Source organism: Pseudorca crassidens, chromosome 12, assembly GCF_039906515.1.
Source record: "Pseudorca crassidens isolate mPseCra1 chromosome 12, mPseCra1.hap1, whole genome shotgun sequence".
Taxonomy (NCBI): Eukaryota; Metazoa; Chordata; class Mammalia; order Artiodactyla; family Delphinidae; genus Pseudorca; species Pseudorca crassidens.
The window spans coordinates 48,917,461-48,934,734 of NC_090307.1; the positions used below are offsets into that span (position 1 = coordinate 48,917,461).

At 39.8% G+C, this 17,274-nt stretch overlaps 1 protein-coding gene across 1 annotated transcript in view; it reads left to right on the top strand.

Annotated features, from left to right (window-relative positions):
• The window catches only part of CHST9 (carbohydrate sulfotransferase 9), a 232,625-nt gene that overhangs the window by 31,902 nt on the left and 183,449 nt on the right, over positions 1-17,274 (top strand). Inside the window, exon 2 of the mRNA XM_067699412.1 lies at positions 4,225-4,432. Coding sequence (XP_067555513.1) covers positions 4,312-4,432 — 121 coding nt within the window. The 5' untranslated portion in view covers positions 4,225-4,311. The remainder of the gene's footprint in view (positions 1-4,224; positions 4,433-17,274) is intronic.

Below are 17,274 nucleotides of genomic sequence, written 5' to 3' on the forward strand. Positions count from 1 at the left end.
TTACACAGGAAATCAAAGCAACAAGATTCATAAGGAAGCACCTACAAATTAGTGTCTAGTGAAGGAATATGTTTCTATGTTCTGTATGACAAAACACGTTGAACAATGGAGCTATTACAGGAATAGACCATGAAACACTAGGCCTGAGAAACCATGTGAAAACTATTTGAAAAGATCAGTATTATTATACCCATTCATAGTAATTTCGTAAACTGTCTTCCTTTAAAAGTACTTTGTAATAGTAATGTACTATATTAGTTTTCTTTGCTGCTATAACAAATCATAGCAAATTTAGTGGCTTAAATAGCACAAATGCATTGTCTTACAGTTCTGTGGGTGGGAAGTCTGACACAGGCTAATTAATACTGAACACAGAAATTGATAAAATACCAATAAGTTTAATTAATTATTTAATAATTAATAATAAATATATTTTTTAAATGATTGAAATTAAATAGAAAATCTCAAACATGACCAGGGTGAGGAAACCCTGTTCAATGAGTATTTAAAGCATGCTAAAGTTCTTGTGAAAACTGTAAACTCTACTAGAAAAATTTATTGTTAAGAAGGTAATTATTTTTATATTTTCGTATTTATTAGGGACAAGTCCATAGGATATGCAAAGAAAAATAAATATGTACTTTTAAAAAAAGTCATATAGACCCTTTCAGTATTTTAATAGTCTATATTTCTCCATTCAAAATTTAGGACTAAGGATTTACAAATACAACTAGAAAATTAATTACCTGTATTTTGTTATTGGAGCTCCAAATTCAATTCAGTGCAACCCATTGTTGGGTACCTGTTAGGTACAAGGTACTGCGCGTATGAGCGGGCAGAGGAAGGATTGAACAAAATACAGGAAGCCTTTGACCGTGGAAATGTTGTATAATGCTGGTACCTAAAATAGCATTATTCCAAGTAATTTCCATCTCCAGTAGTCTGCACTTTTTCTGCAGGCATGGAGGTAGATGTATGATCTCCAAATAGGTGTGTTTTCCCATCACAGCTGACCTTCACGTTTGCTTAAAGCAATACTGCCGCTCCTAGTACCTCACCTCTGTTTAATGAGAGCCATTTCCGAATGCCAACGTTGGGTTAATGGACTGAGATGGGAGAAAATCAAACGTATCTCTCCGTTTTACACGAGATTGCCTTTCTGCCTTGTGGCTTTAATCGCTCAGTTCTACTCACATCTGCCATAATAACAATTACGAGTTTTCTACCGACTTCTTACCCAGGAGGATATGTCAGAGTATAGCAACATCTCCTGAAGAAAGAAAGGGCAAATTCTTAATCTTTTTCCAGCGTCGTAGGTAATAATTTTCCTCTGCAAACCCCCAAGGAGTACTTCTTTTGCCTTTCACACCCACCATTCCCACAGGTCTTTGGCTCTGTTCTGATTTACGAGTTTTCTTCTATCCCCTTTCATCTGGGTTAAGTTTTAATTATGTAGACAGATTGTAAAAGTCTCTTTTTTCTTGTAAACAACTATTTCTTTGTTAGTAGTAGATTTTGTTTAACTGGTTTTCTCCTATCTGAATCTTCTTGTGGACTCAGGAATTGTGTCTGTTCATTGTTTAACTGCAGCATCAACAAAAGAGAAAGCTGGCTTCCCTTCGGAGTTTTCCTTGAGGGATTCAATCTTGGAACACCTCAGATTGCAAATCTCCCTCGGGAACTGTTCTTTGTTGCATATGTTTGGAAAGCCCATAATATTTCAGTTTTGAAGCAACATAAGAGCAGAGTATCACCCACCTAGTAAGCAGTATGATAATACTCTCAGTTCTTCTACTTACTTAAAAACTTCCTCTACTACCCAAATCAAGAAAGTGCTTGAAATCCTCAGAAGCACTTGTGAAAACATTAACCGTTTTCTCTTCATCAAGGGACTCAGAGAAGTGGATTCGAGAAAGCTCCTCAGGTAGTGCTGACAATCACTGCTCTTACTCTGGGACCTTCCATGTATAATTAAAATATGAAGGAAAAAATGTATTTATAATAGGTCTTTTCACTGTTGTTTTGCATAAACACTTTTACCCATTTGGTGGATTTCTTTTTTCTAATCACGAGATCATTCTGCCACATCCACATCTAATTCTGACCTCACAGGTTACCTTTGAAGCCCGACACCTGCGTGAACATTGATTTTGCCAAGTATAGCTAAATATTATCCTTTCACCAGCCTAGCAATCTCCCACAGCATTTTTAAACTTTTACCTGGCACCTCACCAAACGCCTCTTAAAAAGGCTAAATCCGTATTCTTTCAGAAGTTTTTGAGGCATTTTTGAAGAGAAAGGAGAGAGAATTTTTAGACACAGCAGTGTATGTAATGTCCTCGCAGTGAGAAACCATTTATTCAGCTCATCCCAAGGGGGGGGCGGGGTGGTCCGTGGCCAAGGAACAGAGCTAAAGTCTTTGACCAGCCTTAGACACAAAGCCATGACCTTGGCCTCATTAGCTGGGCTGCTAACTATGTGAGCCCACCATGCAAGCTACTGCATATTTGCACGGCTGTTCATAGGGAGCAGGGTTTCTTAACTTGGGTTGCAGTAAGTGTCTGTAAGCAAACTGATTTTTTTTTTTTTTTTTCTTTTGCGGTACGCGGGCCTCTCACTGCTGTGGCCTCTCCCGTTGCGGAGCACAGGCTCCGGACGCGCAGGCTCAGCGTCTATGGCTCATGGGCTGAGCGGCTCCGCGGCATGTGGGATCTTCCCGGACCGGGGCACGAACCCGTGTCTCCTGCAACGGCAGGCGGACTCTCAACCACTGCGCCACCAGGGAACCCCAAGTGTACTCCTTTTTTTTTTTTTTTTTTTTCTTCTGCGGTACACGGGCCTCTCACTGCTGTAGCCTCTCACATTGCAGAGCACAGGCTCTGGACGCGCAGGCTCAGCGGCCATGGCTCACGGGCCCAGCCGCTCCGCGGCATGTGGGATCTTCCCGGACCGGGGCATGAACCCGATGCAGGGGACTCTCAACAACTGCACCACCAGGGAAGCCCAACATACTGATCTTTGACGCTAGATTTTGTGTGTGTTTATTTTTCTAAGGAGAGGGTTTATATTTTCATCAAATTCTCAAAAGTGGATGGAGCTTAAAAAAAGAGGAAGGTTAGGATTCCACTAAATGAGATCATTCTAAAACAATGTCATTTCAATATTTAAGTAAAGTAACATTTTGTTACTGAGGTAGATTTCTGTAATCCAAGGTAGATTTCTCTACTCCCATGTTATTGTGGGAGAGGCCCTTGAACTCTGACCTTTTCATTATTTATCCTTTTATGCCTTTGAGGGAATTTAAGTGGTTGTTTTTGTTTGTTTGTTTGTGCGGGCCTCTCACTGTTGTGGCCTCTCCCGTTGCGAAGCACAGGCTCCGGACGCACAGGCTCAGCAGCCATGGCTCACGGGCTCAGCAGCTCCGCGGCATGTGGGATCTTCCCGGACCGGGGCACGAACCCACGTCCCCTGCAACGACAGGCGGACTCTCAACCACTGTGCCACCAGGGAACCCCAAGTGTACTCTTTTTTTTTTTTTTTTTCTTTTGCGGTACTGGGCCTCTCACTGCTGTGGCCTCTCACATTGCGGAGCACAGGCTCCGGACGCGCAGGCCCAGCGGCCATGGCTCACGGGCCCAGCCGCTCCGCGGCATGTGGGATCTTCCCGGACCGGGGCACGAACCCGCGTCCCCTGCATCGGCAGGCGGACTCCCAACCACTGCGCCACCAGGGAAGCCCCAAGTGTACTCTTTAAGTTGGAGAAACCTACTACTTTTCAAGGAGAGGGAAATGAGAGGTTGAACCTTTCATTTTTGAATTTTTATATTTTTAAGACATGAAGTGGTGTTTTCCCCCTTTATCTACAAACATGTTTTTCAAAATCCCTTCCTCAACAGTCTATTCTGAGAGTCTTCTTTCCCCTCAAAGCCATTCTAAGATAACTTGAACCTGACTTTACGATATAGGAGAGCTGAAGTCTGGGATGCTTCCCCTAATTAAATGTTAGGCTGTTACTTATTAACTGTAGGATAGCACATTCCTTAGATAAGATAAAGGCAACAATAGAAAATTGCCATTCTAGGGCCATCAACTACAGTCTCTTCTGTCTTCAGAGTGTTAAAGTTCATGGAAATCCTCAGTATTGTTGATATACTGTATATCTGTACCATATTTGGGAAGAAATGTTATCAGCAAGGTACAATGTGGATTTTTAAAAAATTCTAGGTTGCTTCACGGAACGAGCACTTAAGAGGAAAAGAAAGGATCGAAACTCTGTGGAAAACCAAACTATGTGGTCTTCAGAAATGAGAGATGCAGCCATCTGAAATGGTCATGAACCCCAAACAAGTCTTCCTCTCAGTGCTGATATTTGGAGTAGCAGGGCTACTCCTCTTCATGTATTTGCAAGTCTGGATTGAAGAACAACACACAGGTAACACCTCAACTTCTTTTTCCTATTTTTAATGACAACGGTCATTTTCACTTAAATGAGCTATGGTGTTTATAGATATATACAAAGTCACAGTATTTCCAACAACACAGAGCATTAGATACAAAATAAAACCTCCAGCTCCCCAGAGAAAGGATGGTTATACATTTCTGGGGAGCATTTGCTTGGTCCCTTGGGACCGCTCTTGGAATTTTTGTTATCCTGGGCAAGTGGCTCATCAGCCCTTTGGCTCAGCAAAGACTGCTTGTAGAGAATCTGTCTACTCATTTATCCTACCTTTGATGTGTCTACTAAGCACTGAGCACAAGCCTAAAGGGAGCTGAATATATAGCAAACTCTTTTAACTCCTTTTTAATTTTTGTGTGGATACTCCAGTTGGTGTAGAAATTCTTTCATATCTTTAATATAAAGCAAGAGTTAGCAAACCTTTTCAGTAAGAAAAGAGAAAATATTTTAGGCTTTGCAGGCCATGTCGTCTCTATCACAACTATTCAACTCTGCCAACGGATCACAGAAGCAGCCAAAGATTATTATGTAAACAAACGAATCAGGGTGTGTTCCAATAAAACTGTTATTTACAAAAACAGCTGGTAGGCCAGCTTTGGTCCACTGGTTGCCGCCTACTCTACTTATCTTGTATACTCATCATTCAGTTTGTAATTGCTGTATGTTGGAGGCACTCAATTACTGTTAAAATGGATTGTTTATAATGATGCAAGGACATGTTTTAGAACATCATAGAAATATATACACATAGGTGTTGTGAAATTTGGTTGTTTTCCGTTAGTAGAAATAGCCTATGGCTTATGACTGTTAAGAAAAATAAAAATAGAACTATTCCTTAATTGTTTCCAACTGTGGCCCATTTTTAAATTATTCTAGATATAAAGCACTTAAGAATCTACCCTGAATGGACTTGAGGACACAGGGAGGGGGAAGGGTAAGCTGGGACGAAGTGAGAGAGTGGCATGGACATATATACACTACCAAATGTAAAATAGATAGCTAGTGGGAAGCAGCTGCATAGCACAGGGAGATCAGCTTGGTGCTTTGTGACCACCTAGAGGGGTGGAATAGGGAGGGTGGGAGGGAGACGCAAGAGGGAGGAGATATGGGGATATATGTGTATGTATAGCTGATTCACTTTATTATAGAGCAGAAACTAGCACACCATTGTGAAGCAATTATACTCCAATAAAGATGTTTAAAAAAAAAAAGGAATCTACCCTGAAAGATAATTCCATACTAAGTCTTAAATAATGATGATTTTAAAAGTTGTTTCCATTTTTAAATTCCTATCCTTGCTTTAGCCTCATAGACACTTTGGAATTATTTAATTTATATGGTAACTCTTGTGAAAAGAATTTGCATATAATTATTTTCTAGAGAATATGTAACATATTGTCCAAACTTATTTTTAATTCCCATTACAGTTTATAGAAACTATAATATTTTCTGTTTTCTATATTACTGCAACATTTTATCATACTAACTGATAATACTGAATGAAACCATCTGTGATAAAATAAATAGGCTGATTCCTTTTGCAATATAATTCCTAGCATAGATCTTGTCACATAGTAAGCCTTCAGGAGGTGTTTGTTGAACGAGTGAATAGATGAAAACCTCACTGTAGACTATAGACTGGAACGCAGCAAAGAAGGAAGAATCAAAGAGATCTCATTATTGGGAGGTTTGTTAACATCATAGTCTCATAATAGATTTCCCAAGAAAAGTATCACAACAAAACTCCAATACGTAAAAGAAAATATATTCCTATATACAGACTCATGGAGAAATGTTGTGATTTAGTCTGCGGGTAAGAAACTACATGACTTCTGAGGAAACAGCCAAGTCATATGATAGCCTGACATATACAATGCAATTTACAAAATGTGTCCACAAACATCAGTAGCTACAATTGATGGAAAGCTTACTAAGTGCCAGATGTTTACATGTATTTTCTCTTACCCTGTAGACATCTCACTGGATGTGCTATTCTAAGTTTGTAGATGAGGAAACTAAGGCTCAGGTGGGTGAGGAAGTTAGCCAAGGCCCCACATGAGTGGGCTGAGGTACGGAGGGAAAGCTAGGATTCAAACCCAGGTTGTATCTCTCTGAAGTCCATGCCTCTACCCTATGTATTGCTTCTATGAGGGGGAGAAGGTGAATATTATTATCCCCTAGAGCACACATGAATCAACTGATTAAACTGAAACTTTAAGTGACTTGCCAAAAGATACAAAGCTAAGTATTTTCAAAGTATGATCCATGCCCAGGTTCTCCTATGCCTCGTGAGCCCTGAAAGAGCCTCCTAACCAAAAAAGGCAGATAAGATAAACATATGTGATACATGCCGTAGCATCAGTACAGGCGTTTTAAAATCACTGACTTGGTAAACCTAAGCTATGTTTACAAGTTCACAAATGTATAATCTCTTCTGCAAGTTGGATTCTTTTTTTTCTAATTTTTATTTTTCTTAATTGAGTTCATAAGTTTTCCAAGTTGGGGAATTATTTTCCTCAGTGAATATGGGCTGGTAAGACATTTACCATTTATTCTCTTAATTTTTGTGATTTGCTAGAAGTACTTTCTCTGATTCTCAATATATCCTAAATGAATTATGTAATTTTTCACAATCTACTCATGACCGTGAGTATAAACGTTAGAACTAGGATTCCTTTAGATAACTATTTTACTGAAGAAACATTTTATTCTTCTTCAATAAGACTTCATCTGGAGTTTTGTCTTATACTAGGCTGGTGTCCTAGGTTGTAATTCTGTAGTTTTCTAGGTAGACAGGTCCCTATGTATTTTATATGTGTTTCACATAACATCAGGCATTTTTAAAGGCAGTCTCTTTAAATCAGAAAATATCTGAATGTATGCTTTGATGTTAAGTTAAAAATTGGAAAATCTGAGTTTTGGACGCTTTCAAACTGTCACTCACAGAACTTTGGAAGATGTTTTGGTTCCAGAGATCCTCTGTAAGTAGAGCAGATTTTAAAGCTTTGGGTGGTTTGATCTCATATACATTTCAGTTGTATGTAAGAACTCTTAGGTTCTTTTCATACCTTTTTTCTTTTGAGGCTTTTAAAATTCAGTAAGATACAGACTGTTTTCTATACCTCCCTAGTTTTCCTGGGCTTCTTCTTATTAAAATAAAATGCTTTAGGATTACAAAAAAAAGTCTTAAGTATGCTACGATGTGCTAGTAAAAGATTATGAATAGATAAGATCTTTTTGGAGGCAAAGAGGAAAAATGTGTCACAGAGAAATGAAATTCTATCCAATTATACAACAGTTTCATATGGGCATCCATTTCAATACCATCATCAATTAAATTATGCCTTTCTCTGCTAATTTTCAGTATGTGGTTGCATTATTATGAACTTTATTTTGTACATTTCTTTTCCCTAGTTGTTAGGAGTGCAAATTTTACATTCAGAGGAAACTTGAAAATCTCAGATCTCCTTGTTAACTCTGGACAAATCACTTAGCCTCTCTAAGCCTCGATTTTCTCATCTGTAAAATGGGGATAATAATGTTTTCCATATAGGACTGCAGTGAGGATCAAGGGAGACAGTGCCTGCAAAGCACTTAGCAGGGTGCCTGGCAAGCAGTAGTGCCCAATAAGTGTGAGCTGTTACTATGGTCCTGGAAATGATGCAGAGCATCTGCAGACTTGCTTTTTCTGAGTTATCCCAGTTAAGACTCAGCCGCAATTCAGGAAAACAACCCCAAGCTTGTGCCTTGACTGATTAAGAGGAAAAAAGAAAAGATGAAGGCTCAGTTCCAGCTCTGGTTAGAATAGTTGGGAGACTCTAACTGGCACAGAGCCATCGTGTTTCACAATGTAGACACTGGACAGGGAGAGATGGGATTGAGTGGCAGAGAGGAGAGTTCGGGCCCAGGACGATCTCAGGTCTGTACAGGCTGCCCAAGGTTAGGGTAGTCATTCATTCAACAGCGTTTATTGAAGACCTAACAATCGGAGGCGCCAATAGAGAACCAGATATAACCTCGGTTCTCAAGGAGACTATAGTCTCATGGATTGTAAGGGAGAAAATGGTCTTGAGTCCAGGCCAAGGCTTTGGTACAAAAGGACGGTCCATTGTGACAGGAAGGAGATAGGCCCTTCTTTATGAGGTAAAGTAATGAGTTAAGACCAGGAGAAAGAGCCCAATCAGTTGTCAGTAATGGGACTGCTGACCAGATAAAATGTTAAAAGGAGCAGTGTAGGGGTGGGAGCAGGGTCAGCAGAGGCAGAGGACCAGATCCAAGCAGAACAGGTACCTGTCTGGGGAAGATGCAGTAATGAGGAGGGCCATCTCAGGATAAATCACAACAGTGGCTCATTTTTTTTCCCCAGCTCCTGTTGAAATTTGCAATTCGGTGCTCTTTCTCTAGGTAGACTGCTACTGCTAAACAGAACAAATACCAGAAGGTGTGGTACATAATTGTTCTGTATATGCAATAAGACAGGGTGAAGACCCCATCATAACAGAGTCAGAATCTCAGCTTTAGAAAAAATTTTAAAGATTATCTTGTACACCACCTTTTTTTAAAAAAATATAAATCCAATGACATCACTCCCCTGTTTAAAACTTTTCCGTGATAGCTAATTCCCTTTAGCAAAATCTTCTCCCTGGGCCCACGAAGCTGTGGGTGGGAGCCACCTCCTGCCCCAGAGCCTCCCCTTCATTCCCTTGCCAGTGTTCCCAGCTTTACATCGATCTTTCTACCAAACTAAGCCCTGGGCTAACTCAGCGCTCTCACAGTCTCAGAAGCTGGGATGCTTTTCCAGCTGTCACCTGTCAGGGCTTAGCTCAAATGTCACCTAGTTTGATCACCCCACGATCCATCCGTCAGCCTCTCCCACCATCTTATTTATTTCTGTCAGAGAAATGGTCATAATTAGCAATTGCCTCGTTGAATTATCTGTTGACTTACTTATTGTCTGTATCCGTTAACCGTTTTGCAACCTCCACGAGGACAGAGATCTTGTCTGTTTCACTTATCGCAGTGTCCTCGTTCCACAGCGTGGAACATGTATTTGGTAGGTGCTCAATAGTATTGTCGGACAGGTGCATAAAGAATGCCTCCGTAGGTTTTCCAGCATCCAGCCAAAGGATTACATAGACTATGTTTGAGTATTTATGGGGACAATGAATCCACTACTTCCCAAGGCATCCACTCAGCTGTACAGCCACCTCCTTAGAAAGCGCCTTGTATTAAGGCAGAATTCACCTCCTTAGCTTCTCATCGTCCTCACTGGATCCTGGCCGGCACTGCATGAGTCTTATCCTTCCTCCATGGGCCGGCCTCATCATTTTCATGGCCAATGAAATCCCAGATTTTTTAACCATTTTATGAACCACTTACTTTATATTTATTTTAAAATATGATGTATTCTATTATCGTATGAAACCTGTGTTAGAAATACATATATCTAATAAAATCCCCTGTCAAGTAGTGAAAAGTTATTTACACATATTTTCAAATATATAAAGTAGTGAAAATTAAACATCCCACTGAATAGCTTATTTCTTCTTTTGAGATATTCCAGAATCAAGTTTAGTCTCGGAGACACTGCTTTGGGAAAGATCCCCAGTATCCTCCTTACTTGCTGCAAGTAATAATAAATCATTTTTTCTACTGAAAAAAAAAATGTTTCGTCTTAACTATTACAAACTAAAATTGTTCCCTGAATTTATATACATTGTAAAAATCTATCTGACAACTTCTGAACATTATTATTCAGGACCAGTATTTTTTAGATTTTAAATTTTTTAAAAGGAAACAAATTTATTTAAACAAAAACTAAAATACAGTTCACCCATTTCTCCCACCCTTCCACCACCCCCCCCCACCTCTGGCAACCACCAATCTGTTCTCTGTCTCTGTGAGCTTGTTTTGTTTATTGTTTTTAGATTCCATGTATAAGAGAAATAATACAGTATTTGTCTTTCCCTGTCTTACTTATTTCACTTTATGTAATGCCTTCAAGTTCCATCCACATTGTCACAAATGACAAGATTTCATTTTTTTATCTGAATAATATTCCTTTGTATTATATATATACAAATCTTCTTTATCCATTCATCTGTCAGTAAACGCTTAAGTTGTTTCCATATCTTGGGTATTGTAAATAAAGCTGCAGTGAACTTAAGAGTTTCCTATATCTTTTTCGAATTAGTGTTTTCATTTTCTTCAGATAAAAACCCAGAAGTAGAATTGTGAGATCATATGGTAGTTCTCTTTTTAAGTTTTTGAGGAACCTTCATACTGTTTTCCATAGTGGCTGCACCAATTTACATTCCCACCAACAGTGCATGAGGGTTCCCTTTTCACCACATCCTCACCAATGCTTATTTCTAGTCTTTTTGACGGTAACCATTCTAACAAGTGTGAAGTGATAGCTCATTGTGGTGTTGATTTGCATTTCTCCGATGATGAATGATGTAGAGCATCTTTTCATGTACCTTTGACCAACTGTATGTCTTCTTTGGAAAAACATCTATTCAGATCTTCTGCCCATTTTTTAATCAGATTGTTTGGTCTTTGCTATTGAGTTGTATGAGTTCCTTATATATTTTGGATATTAACCCCTTATCAGATATATGATTTGCAAATGTTTTCTTGCATTCAGTAGGTTGCCTTTTTCATTTTGTTGACAGTGTCCTTTGTCATGCAGAAGCTTTTTAGTTTGATGTAGTCCCACCTGTTTAGTTTTGCTTTTGTTGTTTTTGCTCTTGGAGTCAGATGCCAAAAATTATCTCCAAGATCTATGTCAGGGAGCTTACAGCCTATGTTTTCTTCTAAGAGTTTTATGGTTTCAGGTGTTACATTCAAGTCTTTCATCCATTTTGAGTTAATTTTTGTGTATGGTGTAAAATAGTGGTCCAGTTTCATTTTTTTGCATGTGGCTGTCCAGTTTCCCCAACACCATTTATTGAAGAGACTGTCTTGTCCCCATTATATATTCTTGGCTTCTTTGTTGTAAATTAATATGTAGGGGTTTATTTCTGGGCTCTCTATTCTATTCTATTGATTTATGTGTCTATTTTTAATGCCGGTACCATACTGTTTTAGTCACTGTAGCTTTGTAATATAGCTTTGTTCCAGCTTTTTTCTTTTTTCAAGAATGCATTGGCAGGACCAATAACGTTTTAGATATTAATTGATCGTGTTTTTACATCTTTACCTTAAACAGAAACTTATTTGACTTTTCATACCTCTAATGACATTTTTTCTGATTCCTACTAGTTTATTTCTGATTTACACTAAATAAGTACTGATATCTGAGTTTAGTTTAGCATTCAACATTAGCATCTAAAGTCAATTGTTTAGCTATAAATTATCATACCTAGCATATGAAAGAATCACATAGCTATAATCCCACCTTTTCAAAACTCATTGTCACCAATCCAGGCTCTATAGGACTCTGATTCCAAAACTAGTTGGCCTGAAAAGTATGTTCATTTTGGTCAATGATGTGAACTTTCTGTAAGCCAGGGCTTTATTCAGATCTTCAATGCTGTCATCAATGGCAAGATTGCCAAAACAGATGGCTACTTTTAATTTTTTTCTTTTGCAAAAGTACAATAAACATCAATAGCCTCAGGTTATATTTTAACCTTCTTGTGTTTGTATGAAAATGATAAGTAGTAGCTACAAGCTTCTGATTTTAGGCAAAGTAAAGCCACCTTATTGTTCTCTTGGACAGTTAATTGATTCAGGACCTCACAGACAAACTGGCCTCCATGCTTTGGTATAATATTTCTAACAAGATTCCATCTTGCTTTTTTCCAAACTAAATATATTTGTGGCCTATACATAAGTCTTGCTTTTAGACTGGTTTGGCATAATTCTTTTCTCTTGAGCCTCTCTGATGAGAAAGTGTATTCTTCTCCTCTGAAATCAGGCTGTTTTTCCTGATTTTGATGTTGCTGTATTGAAATTCTATTTTCCCCCAGGGGATCTTTGTATAACCTGACCTGGAGCAAAGGCACGTATATCATGAGGACTTTATGCTTACTGTCAATCATATCCTCAGGAAAATAAAACTGCTTTTAAAAGTCACTTGTTTGAGTTACTTCCTCTGGTTTTGATGAAGGTTGCAACCATTTTTTAATCAAATAAACACCTACTCCCTCTGCCTACCTCTGGACACCGCCATCTCCCATCTTCCTTTTACCTGATTTTTCCCATCTCAGTTGACTTAGCTGTTCTCTCCTCCTGGAACATGTTTTCCTTCACTGTTTCCATTGCTGGCTTTTCCTTATCCTTCAGGGTATAGCTTAAATATCACCTTCTCTCAACTTCTTATGTAAAGTTGATATCCTCTGATGGTTTATCTTCCAGCACCTGTTATTTATTACTTCTTAAAATTTATTTCATGGCACTTATTCTATCTGTAATCATTCTTTTTGTTTATTTACATATGCTCTACCTCTCACAATACAAGTTCCCAACGACAGGGAACTTGTATGTTGGTCACCAATGTCCATTCAGACCCTGTCACCCACTTTCAGATCCTGATGTCAATTCTCACTTCATTATGTACTCCCAGTGCCCTCCCAATTCCATGTGTATTCTTATCCACTCAGCTACTTATAACTTTCCCCTCCCAGTGGACTCTGTTTTAACTCTCTACCCTGCCTTCTAAGTCTCCTATCTTCCTGGGAGCTGCCCCCTGCGTATGCCCCGCAGCCCAGAAGCCACACTACTAGAAATGAAGGAGTAATGGTCAAAGTTGCTTAAAATCTTCTCAATTTGAATAACGTTCAGTGGCCAAGCTTTGCTACAGAGTCGATCCAATCAATGTAGATTTTTTAAAAATCTAGTCATCAATTGGATGCATTTGTTCTCCAAATATGTTCTGAGTACAGGTAAACAACAGTGCTGTTGCTTCAGCCCAGCACTCACCCTTCTTCTGGGTGCCACCCCTGCCTCTGATTCTTTTGTTCCTCCTCTCCCACACCACCTACAGAGTGTAGCAGAAACTGCCATTTGACAATGGGACCCTTCGTTTGGTCCGTTGGCAGCTGGCCAACGCTAGGCCCGTCATCCATAGGACACCGCACATCACTGGTCACCATGAATTACTAGTCTAGGGAATGGGTGGCTGATTCAAGCTCGGCTGATGATTCCCTTTCTTGACATTTTGGGAGAATGGCTCTGAGTGCCTGGACGATAAGATGCAAAACTCAGAAGCTCGAGTGGCTGTTTCCTACCACGTGGGCCAGAGCAGCTGAAGAGACCAGGCTGGAGAGAGAGCAGAAGGGCAGTTGGGAGGAGAGGAGCTGAGCTGAGGGGAGAGCCTCAGAGAGTGTTTGGGTTCCTGTATCAGCTTCTCCCAAGATTCAGGACTGTTCCTGCCTGGGGTATTTAAGGTGGCTTGTAGGGGTGGAAAAATTTCCCCTCTGCCTTTCCTGTTTCTTTGGCTGTTCTAATACATTGACATGAGATGGATTAATAGGAGAAAAACGAAGGTAATTTCATACATATTGGAGCCCCATAAAAATATGAGACTCTAAAAGAAATAGCCAAGGCAGGAAGCTTTTACACCTTTTAGACAAAGTAACAATACATTTAGAATTGACGACATGAATTGAACATGAAGAATTGACATGACAGAAGTCTTTGGGGTTGGGGTAGTAGACGGGTAAAGAAGTAACAAGGTTTGTTTATACAGCCTTCTCTGCACTGAGTTCCCTGTCTCTGGTGATAAGGAAGCCTTCTGCCCCTCCTGGGACGGGGAAGGTACCTTTCACAGGGGAGATTTATTTCCTGCTTCAGGGGGACAAAGGAGGGTCAGAGGGTCCTTCTCGCACCAGCTGTTTCTCAAGTACCTTTAATTCAAAATAATCAACATGCCAAAGTGACATATTTGGGGGTGACATATTCTGAACCCCTACAGGCTCAACTTGGGCTTCTGTCACCTGCAGCCCAAAGAGTCCTAATAAATCCACACCAGCTCTCATACCTTCCTTCCCACCCTCGGTGAGCAGCCATCTTTCTCAAAGTGGGGTTACTGGAGCTTAGAGGGGCCTCATAAAGAGCCCCATTAGCTTTATTCATCTCTTAGAGTAGGGTAAGGGGCAAAGGGCACAGACCAGTCCTCCTTCACTGTTATTGATTTATCTCACACCATGGACCACAGGATGCTGCCTTGCTTACTGCTCTGCCCCAAGCACGGTGCCTGGCAAGCAGTAGACACTCACTAGATCTCTGCTGAATGGGTCAATCCACACGAAAAGCTGGACTCAGCTAAGCTAAAGAAGGCGCGTGAGGCTGGGGCCCAACGCTGGGTTTTCCAGAGGTTACAGTGTTTGGTTTGCAGGGCATTTTCTCCAGGGATATGCTGAAGTGTCTTCCTTGAGGTTAGGGGTGTGTTACCTGGAGAGGTTTAGTTTTTCCTTTTGCTGTGTTTTGTTTCTAATAAAGGCTGGATCTTCCTTTAGCAGACATGTTGTTAGGAAAAGTCGAAAACTGAGGGAGGAGTTGTATAGGATGTCTTTTTAAGGTCTCTTATAATGTTAAATTCCCTGTGGCTATCATTTTGTGTCTGAAAGAGGTATTAACAGATAAATTTGGGCTCAGAAGTGCTCCCTTTTGGAGCTGGTATTCTGTAGTGGAAAGCGCTGGGCTGTAGTTTCTAGCCTGTTTTGTGTCCTTGAGCAAGTTGATGAATCTCTCCAGATTCTGGTATCTTTTCTCCTCTGATCAACCTCCATACCTTCTTCCTTGGTCTCCTCAGGTAACCACCGTCCTAAATGTGATCTTTATCACCACATTCCTGTGCATGTCTCTGTAATTTTTTAACACTTACGTATATTCCTTTTTCATATTTTTAGCCTTACATAAAAGGTGTCTATCTGTATATACCCTTTTGCAAACTTACTTTTTCACTTAACATTCGGTTTTTGAGATTTATTTATATTGCTACATATAGCTTGATTTCATTCACCTAAGTGCCGTGTAATATTTCATTATGTGAATCTGCTGCAGTTCATTTGTCCATTCTTCAACTGATGTACATTACAGTTGCTTCTAATTTTTTGCTATCACTCACAACCCTGTTGAGAACATTCCTGTATAATACCATTGTTCACATATTTGAGAATTTCTAGACGGTCAAATTTCATGTTTTCCAAAATCACATCATCTTCAAGATTCTATGCCTTTGTATTATATCTTCTCCTCTGCTTTCACAAATCAAAATGAGGACTTCTTAAAACACTGCAAATGTTTAATGATAATCCTTATAAAATGGATACAGAAATATTTATTTGGACACACAGGTTGCCATTCAGAATTATGAATGGAAGGATACAAATATAAGGCACAGAACCGGCACTCGTAGTGCTGCCTGCGTTATTGGTATGCCATCAGAGTGGTTAACAGTTCATTGAGAATCAATTAAAATAACTAGCGGTCATTAGTGTGGACTTGGAGTATGAGTGCAAAGATCTCACTCACTAAATCATTCACGGTGACAGGAAAGTTATAGCTCCTGTTAGGGAGTGTTGGTTCAGAATGTAATACCACCTAGTCCAAACTCCCTAATTTTCCTCATAAAAATAAACTTCAGATACCAAAGCATCATTTAGTCCTAGCCTCCTTCTTTTACAGAGAAGCAACCAAAAGGCTTAAATTGGCATAACCAGGAAGTAACAAAACTGGCACTAAAACACGATTCCTGATAACTGCCTATTTCCCCCTCAATACTCTTCTCCTGCCCCTTGAGGTACAAGAGGATTGAAGACACTTTGCATTTTTGGTTTGTTTCCTAAAGCGGTTTGAACATAGCCATTCTCAAACCCGGTCTAGAAGTCTAGCAACCAGATGCATCACCAGGAGCAAGGATATAGTTTCTGTTCTCCAGTTGAAAAATCTGCACGAAGGAGAGCTTACTGTTGTAACAGCCCCAGACTTCAAAAGAAAGTTCAACAGTACAGAACCAATGTCTTTGGGAACATAACTTTCAAGAAGAAATCAAGCCACTAAGAGGGTTGGTGGGAAATTTCATGGTATCCAGGTCATTACAGATTAAAGGGGAGTAAAATATGAAAAGAAAACATGGATTGTTTTCAAAGAAAAGAGGAACCTTATTTTTCACCAAGTGTTCTCTCTGTTATGTTTCCCTGAGTCACAGATTGCCAAAAGTTATATTGAGTTTTATGTAGAGGATTGAAAGTAAATGTTTTTATGCTAATCCAACAGGCAGAATTCACCACTAGTCCCCCCTTACTATTCTCAAGCTTTTATCTCCATCTCCCGTGGCGTAACTCAGCCTGGGTTGTAAACATTGGCTTTCATGCCTGTCTCCCCAGCTGGCAGCCCACTGAGGGTCAGGACCACCTTGCCTGGAACACAGGAGAACCCCCAGTAAAGAGCTCGATGGGAAGAAATGGAAAAGAGATTCCGGAGACAGAGAGCAGTTCATCGTTTCTGCAGGGCTCACAATGTATCAGCCAATCTTCAGTGTGGTCACAACCTTCTAGGTGTGTTTGTGAGCTTGGTAGCTCTAGATATTCCACTGGGCCTCTTGTGAAGAATTAAACAACTGTTGTCTAACTTTTGTTACACAGTCACATTGGTATATATGTATAACCCAGAAATGGTTTAATTAATGATTATCATATGAATGGAGCTGTATCTTCCCAATAGTTAGAGTGACTGTAGCCACTGGCCAGTCTCCCCCACTCTCCTAGGCTCAAGGTGTTGGGAAAAAACTGTACTCTTCTTGGCGTTGTTTAATCAATTTGGAATATTCTTGTGGGGATGTTTTGTTCAAGTCATGAAGCCTCGTAAAC